Here is a 10,099-nt window from a genome sequence, read left to right as displayed (position 1 = left end):
GATTTATGACGAAACACACACACACACACACACATCAGTTAAGAGGGACCAAAAATGAGCTACGGACACCTCGTGTCCGACGTCTGTGTGTGTTTGTGTGTGTCTGTGTGTGTGTGTGTGCCCCCCGCATGCACAGAGAGCAGTCCGGAGGACTTGCGTGGAGCTTCTCCTCCTGCCATGTTTAAACATCTGGACAGCACACGACACTGCAGAACTTCAGCCTCCAGTCTTTGGGATGTTTACTGAAGTGTTTCCTTCGAAAACTTCAAAGCCAAACACTGGCGCTGACCCATGGTACCTAACAAGCATACAAATGGGAGAGGGGTGAGCCGCAGGCCGAGTTCAGGAGAGGGGAGAAGAGGGGGCGTGAGGGATTTGGTTTGTGACTGAAACCTGAATGTCCTGAGTGGGTTTTTTTATACACTCAGCGGCGCAGACGGCTTCAAAAACTGTACGAGTTATCTTGGCTCTGAGATTGTGCAAGGCCAGAAGATTTAACTTTATTTGTCCCTGAAATGAACGTCGGTTTAGGCCAAGGATTCCTGTGGGCATAGGGAAGGTTAGATGACATTGAGCAATATTATCTGTTTCATCAGATGCATTGCGCTCTTCCCCCCCCCTCTCCCCGCCTCGGTTTCTGGTATCTCCTCCCCATGTTACCCACTGACCTTATCTCACATCGAGGCACTTGGTCTGTTGTTTAAACCACATGTATGTTTTAAAATCCAGATTTCAAAAGCCACACGCACCGGAGGGCCCGGGGACCCGGGGGGAATTTCACATTTCTTTAATTCCAGAGGCAGAAAGAGATGAGTCTGCGCAATAGCACAGAGGGTAGACCTGGCTTGTACAACTAGAGAAAGACTAAGGAGGTGCTTACTGTGCCTTTGGGTCCTTTGCCACTGTGCTTTAGAATTAAATTAAGTGTCGAGGGTATGACATGAGCGAGACAAGGGCTGTGGCGTAGACGCACTAGTGCCTGACCAGCTGAGGTACCAGCAGACAGCAAAACAAGAAAGCACTTGTGACACTTTTAAATGCTAGTCACCGCATCCCTTTAGTACATAATCTTTCTCCAGTGGATGAAATGAGCTGAAGCTCGTCTGCGGAGCTGCAAATGAACCACACCTTTCCAGGGGAATGTCTGAAAGACATCTGGTGGTTTTTGTAAGATTTGAGAAAGCTAGTCTTCCCTCTTTCAACCTGTCCCAACACCATCAGCTGTGCATCTTGGCTGCTTTCTCTTCAGCACTGCTTGCTTTTGGGAAACACTCAAGCCGATTGATGTTCAGGGTTCAGAATCTTCTCTTTTGTTAGCTATTTATGTGTGTGAGCAGACAGAAAAAGGCAGGGAAGGTAGGGAAACCAAGACTTTGGCCTATTTCCCAACTGCTTCAACTGCAAAATCCCATTTTAGATCCCAATCTAACCCTTCCTGCTCTTCATCCACTAGCATGTGACCTCCTAACACTGCAGTCAGACCTGGACATGTTGCCACAGCACTGAGTTTGCATTATTCTTTCTGGAAAATATGAACCAGATGACGTGATGAATGGCGTCCACAAAAAATAGTTCTAGAATTTCTTAATTGTGGCTTCCAAATCAAATTTCTTATATATGTGGTCATCCAAAACCCCATGCAGATGCATGCTGTCATATCTCCTGCTGCTCTGTGGCATTTTTTCCTATCTTTACCCACACACAGTAGGACCTGGTAGAAATCCATCTTTTAAAGACTTTACTAGGCCAGCGTTAGTCCATCAAGGTTATAATCCTGTGAAGTAAAAATCAGTAAGAACTCACAAAATGCAGATAGTCATAATCACCTATACCCTTAAATTCCTGAAGTACTGCAATAGTACCAAGCAAGCAGGTTCAGCCCTTGTCTTTCAGCGGACTCATTTAAGGTGCTCAGGAATGTTAAAAGACATTTAAATCCAGAATGCTGAAGAGGTAATTTTAAAAGCTTGTCTTGCATCCATTTCAAGCTATTTACAAAGCGAGAGTACTTAAACAACTGTTTGATACAAACCCTCTTTTTAAACCTAGTAAACAGATACTGCAATCAGTTAATAAAGTGGTCTTTCTGTGTCCTGAAAATAAACAAGTTCGATACCATGAATGAATTTTCTCCACAACAAAACAAAGTACTGTGTTTCATAAAGCAATAGAATCCACTTAAGCAAAGGAATAATATATTTGTGCCACCACGAGGTTATCTGATTAACAGTACAATGTTTTGAATTGATGTGAGGTTTTTTTTTATCACTGGCAAAGGCTAGTGTGTAACTGATCTCTTTAAAAAAAAAAGCTGCTTTTCAAACTATGTATGAGTAATTCAACCATGGAATGTTTCCTCTTGGAGTTTATATAGCCAGAGGACATAAATGAAACTTAGCAATTTCGCATGCTGAAGCAAATGAAAAAATAGGTAGTAAATTCTCGAAATATTGCAGGTGTGGGATTAAGTAGGTCAAAACTGAAGTAAATCACGTTGCATTAATGGACCGGAGTGGAGTGTAATTAAAAAACAAACAACACATAACTGCCTTGAAATAACATGTCCTCTGTTTTCTTAATCAAACTTTCAATCTGAAATAACATTTAGACAGTGAAAAAAAAAAAAAATAGGTTGAGTCTGAGGAAAGTCTGTGAATGTAGTAGTTTCGAATCATCTGGAAAGCTGGCTAATTAAATCAAGAAGCCGTTACTTGAAAAAGGCTCCTTCTGTCCATTTCCACTTCTAGGACATGGAGCAAACAGCTTGCTTTTAAAACAAACTTCACGTGTTGTATAGTTACAGGCTGTTCTCTGTTTTAACAATCCCCGCCTGAGGAGGAACGTGGTCACATTTCATTCCAGCCTTTGCAGAGACCTCCGCGCTCGCCTGCCCGACTCCTTCTCTGCCACTTCCAGTCCATAAGGACAAGGTAGCCTTTCCCAGGAAGGACTAAACCTGGGGATGGCTGAAGGGACGTGTCAGAGATAAACAGGCTGCTGCGGACTCCTCTTAGTGCAGGCTTCCCCATTTAAAAGTCTGAAGCAGGCTTCATGTGTGTGGAGAACTAATTACATGAGGAAGGGTCTGCACGCCACAGTAGGTAAACTTCAGAGCAAGCAGGCGGCCCTGGGATGTTTCACAGGGGTTCAAAGATAACTGGCATCACCTCCGAGCTATTGGAGCAAGGACTTCAAAACACTTGTCTCCCATTCCCCTCTCAGACTCTTTGCTTTGTGACAGCAGGAATGGTGTCTTTTTATTTGGCATCTATTGTTATGACTGAGCTTGCCAGACTTACAACCTTGTGTTTCCAGTGACTCACTGCTTCTTGAAAGAAAACCTCCTTGGTGCTAAAATTTCCTGTTTTATGAATTATCTGGAAAGGGCTGTTTCTATTAATGACCTTAACTAGGGAATACATCCATGATGCGATGGGGAGGAAATAATTTGGACATAATCGAAACTATTAATACCAGGAAGGCATTGTTCAGCATGCACGGAACAAATACCTAGCAGCATCTACTTTAAATGGAAAACTTGGGTGATTATTTTTCCTTTCAAGTGCCCAATTTTCACATGTCTGTTCATGTGGGGCAAGTTCAAATGAAAGCTTTTATGCAGAGAAGATTGTCGTTCTCCAGTTGATAAAAATCCTATAGTGAACTTTGTTTTTCCTAGGTATCTAGAACATTAGAAAGCCATGGCATGTCTTTTGTGTCATCCTGTGTATTTCCAGATACAACCCCACCCCCAAGCTGCTTGTGTCCCAGAAACTGTGCACTTTAAAACTCAAGAGCTCTGTGCACTTTAAAACTCAAGAGCTCCGTTTACCTTTTTTCTTGCTAAATCTTTTTTTTTTTCCTTTCAAAACAAAGTGATGGAATTTACATACAAAAAGATGCAAATATAAAGCTGAAACTACAGTTCATTAAGCAAGCCACAGATAAACAGGAAACCAGTTCCTCTGATATGTTAACATGAGCTTAGCTGTGCTTCATGAATTACACTGGTTTTGGTTTCTTAATAAAACTGTAGGTAAAGGATACTAACTTTGATCTTTGTGCTACAAATGCTAATGTATAAACTTTATTTAGACAGCAAGCTTTTTCCGAAGTTGAGGACGGTATAAACTTGGCATCATTAGGAACTTATACCCTTAAATGTATTACACACAATGTAGTGATATGCAAGAACTCAGTTTAATGTTGCTGGAGGAATCCTAGCACACATTTTGCAATGAAAAAAAATCTAGGTATCCAACTCTAACTTTAACTTTTGTGTTTAGGTTATACTAAAGCTTGTTTTCTTACTCTCTTAAAGAGTGAACATAGAAATTACTGTGAACGGTCCACGGGGAAAGAGAGGCATCTTTCATTTATTCCAAGCGTATTGAGGCATTGCCACCATGTTTTCCTACACTCCGCTTCAGCGGTGTGTCACAGCTGGTTTCTACCTGAGGCAGGTGTGGATCATTGATCCGAGGCTGCCGTCAAGGAAACCCAACCAACCACAGTGGCAATTTGAGGGCTGTCGTGGACTTCTGGAAAACTGGAGTGAAATTAGAAACCTCTTTTTTCATTGTGTTCTGAGACACTGTATGTCACTTACACACTGTATGTATGTAAACTATTCGGTTTCCCTGACTTCCCAGCCCACCTGCAGACTAAAACTCGGGTTTCTCTTCAGATCAAATCACTGCTCTACTGCCATTGAGCCGTGATTCAGTGTATCAGCTGTGTTAAAGCTCTGTCTTAACCATCCCTATTTTTTTTTCCTCTTTGTGTCCTTCTCTAGCCAGCATCCTGTGAAGATGGGTGATTGGAGCGCCTTGGGAAAGCTTCTTGACAAGGTTCAAGCCTATTCTACTGCAGGAGGGAAAGTGTGGCTGTCTGTCCTCTTTATTTTCCGAATCTTGCTGTTGGGGACAGCAGTCGAATCTGCTTGGGGAGATGAACAATCTGCTTTCCGGTGCAACACTCAACAGCCAGGTTGCGAGAATGTCTGCTATGACAAGTCCTTCCCCATCTCCCATGTACGCTTCTGGGTTCTGCAGATCATATTTGTGTCCGTACCTACACTTTTGTACCTGGCACATGTGTTCTACGTCATGAGGAAAGAAGAGAAGCTGAACAAAAGAGAAGAAGAGCTCAAGGTGGTCCAGAATGATGGTGTGAACGTGGATATGCACCTCAAGCAAATAGAGATTAAGAAATTCAAGTATGGAATTGAAGAGCATGGCAAAGTAAAGATGCGTGGGGGACTGCTCCGTACTTACATCATCAGCATCCTGTTTAAATCTGTCTTCGAGGTGGCTTTCTTGCTGATACAGTGGTACATTTATGGGTTTAGCCTGAATGCCATCTACACCTGTGAGCGAGATCCATGCCCTCACAGAGTGGACTGTTTCCTCTCCCGTCCAACCGAGAAAACCATCTTCATCCTCTTTATGCTGGTCGTATCTTTGGTGTCTCTTGCCCTGAACATCATCGAGCTTTTCTATGTGTTCTTCAAGGGTGTCAAGGATCGTGTGAAGGGGAAAACCGACCCCTACTCCCACAGCGGTGCCATGAGCCCTTCCAAGGACTGCGGCTCCCCTAAATATGCTTATTACAATGGCTGCTCCTCCCCAACTGCCCCCTTGTCTCCCATGTCTCCCCCAGGGTACAAGCTCGTTACCGGAGACAGGAACAATTCCTCCTGTCGCAACTACAATAAGCAAGCCAGTGAGCAAAACTGGGCCAACTACAGCGCGGAGCAGAACAGGATGGGGCAGGCTGGCAGCACCATCTCCAACTCACATGCCCAGCCCTTTGACTTCACCGATGAGCACCAGAACACTAAAAAACTGCCGTCTGGACACGAGCTGCAACCCCTCACCATTGTGGACCAGAGGCCTCCCAGCAGAGCCAGCAGCCGGGCCAGCAGCAGGCCTCGACCTGACGACCTGGAGATCTAAGCTTCTAGCTGCAGTACTTGCTCAACTATGAAACGACGTGCATTGGAAGATGCAGTCAGTGCTGATCTTGTTCCAGTGGAGGTGGTACTTAACAGTCTCAAGCAGGAGATTTTAAAAATCGTAAAAACAAGTGAAACGAGCGAACAAACTTTTAAAATACTTGCTGTCTTGTGGGGGGAAACGTGGGGTTGGTGTGGGGTGGTACAGTACACATTGGTATTTAATGTAGCTGGTTTAAAGAATTTAAATACTAAAAAAAAAGGAGAAAAAAAATGGAAAAAGATAGGTAGTCAGTACTAAGGTAGGGGGGTTGTTTTTCTAGAAAGGCTGTAAATATCTGAGTGTATGTGTATGTGTGTACTATTGTGTCTGTTTCTAAAGAATCTTCTGTAATACTAAAATCCAATAATAACTGAACTCACATTTGTCAGGGTGAAGTGCTGCCTGAAGATGAAAACATTTTTCCTATTGAACTAGCAAAAAAGTCCAGCATTGCCTCTGATCATTTCCCTGTCAAGAACATTCCATTCTTAGAAAGTGCACTTTGAAGGTAAACTTTCCTATATAGCCCTCCAGGTTGTCAAGAGGCTCCTGTGAGGACTATTTACAGCCTTGGAATCATTGAACTCAAATTTCAGACATGGCCCACTAAGAATTACTTTTGTCACCTGCTTTTCCAGTCCTTCATGCAGGTAGATTTTGTGATGTGCGTAAGTGGGGTGGCTCCACACTTGTAGAACCGGCAGCCACGCTCTCTTGCACGCAGCAATATTCGTGTCCTGCTGCTCACGTACAGTCTAATTGGCATCGTGTGTTTTAAAACCCAGTTTGCTGCCACTTGCAGATTTAAGCGATGACAGGCAAGCAACTGCGTTTAGTGAATTTCATCACATGGCTATGCATGTTAAGGGTGTACATATGTGTGTGGGTGTGGAGGTAAAAAGTATACACAAAACACCCTCAGGAACATATGTAACGAAAGAAATGCACACAGGTTACTTGCAGTTGACACTTTCTCATGGATATTGTGAAGATATGGGCCACTATGGTGTTTACATTCTCTAATTTCCTTCAATGCAAGTGAAGCACATGTCATTATATTTTTTTAATTCTATAGAATATTTTCCATGCGTCCTAAATGGATGCTCTTTTTAAAAATGAAAAAAGAAAAAAGGCCTGATCCTGGATGTCTTGCTCTGGGAAAAAGCTCTCTTTTTAAGTCAGTGGGAGTTTTGCCTGAACAAAGGCTACGGGATCAAGCCCAAAATGTAGCGAACCAGGTTCTTGCTGGCATGAATGATTTTCTTTTGTAGAAGTTAGGGGTGGAAAGTACCCATTAGGTCATCTAGCCAATCTCCCTCATAGGTAATAATGATGCTTGAATGATAGAAGATGTAGTACTGTAAGCAAGCTTTAGTCTTTTATGTGAGAAACTTAGAAGAAATGCTTTGTGCTGGATTAATAATAAAATATGCCTACATGAATTTTGCAGTAACTGGTATTTTTCTTGTTCTAAGCATTCACATTAACTGAACTGTCCACTCTGAGTTTGACAGGTCTTTCTAGATGGCTCTAGCAACTTTAGTGTTTACACTTAGATTTTGTTTGAAATGCAAGTGAAGTTGAAAGGATTTTTAAAGAGTACAATTCTAGCTAATTTATTTGAAATGTATCCTAAAGAAATCTACCAGTTTCTTCAAACGCGTAGCCTCTTAGCTGAACACAGGTTGGCTGAGGAAATAACAAAACTTGGTTTCATTTTGCAGCAACACAGATTAAATTGTTTCATCTAATACATTTATTAATTTGTTTGACATTCCATGTTAAACTACTGTTGTGTTCAACTTCATTGCATGTACGCAACCATAGTCCGTCGGATCATGTTGTCTGGAGAACATTAGTCAATAAAGTTTTAATTTAGTATAAATATATTTTCTAATTGTCTTTTACTGTTTTATATGTCCATATATGTTTTGTTACAGTCTTATAACCCAAACTCCTTCCTTCCCTCTTCATTTTCCCCCAGCCACTCTGCATTTCAACAATAGTCTTGCTTTAATCCATCTGAATTTGTTTTGAACTGAAATCTCACAGGACTGCATTCAGATGTCCTCACAACACTTGGCATCATTTGTGCCATTCCTGCAACAAAGACATACTCAGCATGAATGACTCTTAACTGAAATCTCACCATGAACCTCAGAAAAGAGCTATTTATTTGCAAACTGTTGGAAAAAAGATAGCAGTAAGATGCTACCACACGATTTTTCAAGCAATTTCATATGTGGCCTGATTCAATATTATGAAATCATTGCCTCTATTTTACATTTCCCCAGGTAAACAACTGTTTGGCAGTCAGTTTCAATATCTGGATTGAAATATTTGTTCCTTCAGATTCAATGCAAGAAAGGTGTACTGATTTGGGTAACAGTGGGATTTCATATACCCTTCACCGTTTAGGTCCCTATCAGTAACGAAGATGTACAGTGCTTGGCTTTACAGCGTTGAACTCAAAAAAGGTTCAACTCCTTTTTATATTTGAAAAACCAAAATATAATTGTTATGCACGTACTGTACAGCTTTCTATTTCCAAATTTGCTTGCCATCTTAAGTCCAAATTCTTCCCCTTCCTGTTAGTAAAGGGGAAAATTAGGTGAGACAGTCATAGTGGATTTACAGCTCTGAGAGATACTACCCAAGCACCAGCACAAGCAATGACTCCTTCAAGTATCCAATGAGTCATTTAAGCTGGCTTGTCCTAGTTTGCTTGTACAAAGGGAAGGGCATTCCAAGCATTTTGTAAGGATCATGCCCTTGGTAAGGTGGATATAGATACATCCAGAGAAGGGTTCACCCTGAGACAAAATCTTGCATCCCCTAGACAGGCTGATTGTTGGGTACACACGTCCCAAATTAAGGACTCTGTTCCTTGGAGCATCTTGGACAACTGGTATAAATTAGTGCTTCATTGCCAAGGCTCTCTTGGGTGACTTTTTGGTGGTAATGCCTTTGTGTGAGTCTGTAGAGTAAAGACATTCCAGGGACCATTTTGCCCATCTAGATTTATTTCTGTGGAGTGTATTACACACTTCAAAGTCATCACAGTAACAAATCTGTGTGTCACTCATCCAGTTTGTTATAAGCTTTCTTCCAGTGCATCTCTGAGCAACAGTTGAGCTGCCTGAAGCTAACAAAGAAAAGTGTGATAGGATGCTCATGTAGAGCTGTAGAAGGATGTGTAACATACTGAATTGAAACTGGAAAGTATGTTGTAAAAATACACATCTCTGAAGGTAATTAAACCAAAGCAGTAAGAAAACTAATTCAAAACCTGTTAAGGATTTTAAATTTGTTGGTGTTTTGTGTATAAGTATTTTGAAAAGAAGGCAAATGCTTCCCAAGGCCTCCACCCTGCCCCAGTAATTTGAAATGTTTGTAAGGAGTAAAGTTAGAAGGGCAAGTTACAGACAGCCTAAAATCTATATGCAGATCATGTAATTTCAAGATGTTTTAAATACAGTGAGTACATGCTGAAGGTTATTTCCCAATTTAGAAATGAAATTTCCATATTCAAAGTGGAAACTACAGTAATAGTTTGAGAACCAGAGCAAACTTAGTGAGTGTACCTGACGCAGCCCCTGAAATTGGTCATTTGTGAACAATATGCAACTCCCTGTTCCAGACCCACAGCTGTCAGTGGTGCTGCTGTACCACCCAGCATCACTGGCTCAACTGCACATTACCATTGCTGATGCTTTCCTTGGAATTTCTCTCCAGCTTGGTATCCATTCAAGAAGGGGGAAAAAAAAAAATGATGTAAGCGTAGAGTTTAGCAACTCAGATCTGGGACTTGATCCAGATCTGAAGTTACCTTTACTGGTTAATGTGAAGTTCTGGATATGTCAGATCAAAACCTCCTCCGGTTTTGGCGACAGCAGTTTCTACCCCACTGGGTCAGGATTGCTTTTAATTCTTCTTCCAATTCCTCCATGATTACCATTGCTCCCTTTTCCAGAATTTAAAAAAATATAAGCAGAATATAGGATTTACCTGTAAGAACTTTTTCTCACTATTTACTGCTAATCCAAACCTGATAGGACAGAGCCTTCTACTGAGCTCATGAACTACCCCGATACACAACA

General features: G+C 41.6%; 1 protein-coding gene across 1 annotated transcript; it reads left to right on the top strand.

The window, feature by feature from the left end:
• Positions 1–4,811: 4,811 nt before the first annotated feature.
• On the top strand, positions 4,812–7,878 carry GJA1 (gap junction protein alpha 1; the record flags this gene model as incomplete). The annotated part of the gene is made up of 1 exon (XM_084262213.1): positions 4,812–7,878. One exon carries the CDS (start codon positions 4,812–4,814, stop codon positions 5,955–5,957), a length of 1,146 nt encoding a protein of 381 aa, XP_084118339.1. The 3' UTR covers positions 5,958–7,878.
• Between the last annotated feature and the right edge of the window lie 2,221 nt (positions 7,879–10,099).

This window comes from Gallinula chloropus, assembly GCF_964237585.1.
Source record: "Gallinula chloropus genome assembly, chromosome: 3".
Classification (NCBI taxonomy): domain Eukaryota; kingdom Metazoa; phylum Chordata; class Aves; order Gruiformes; family Rallidae; genus Gallinula; species Gallinula chloropus.
The sequence above is the reverse complement of the archived record's forward strand: the minus strand, read 5'-3'. Positions and strand labels throughout refer to the sequence as shown.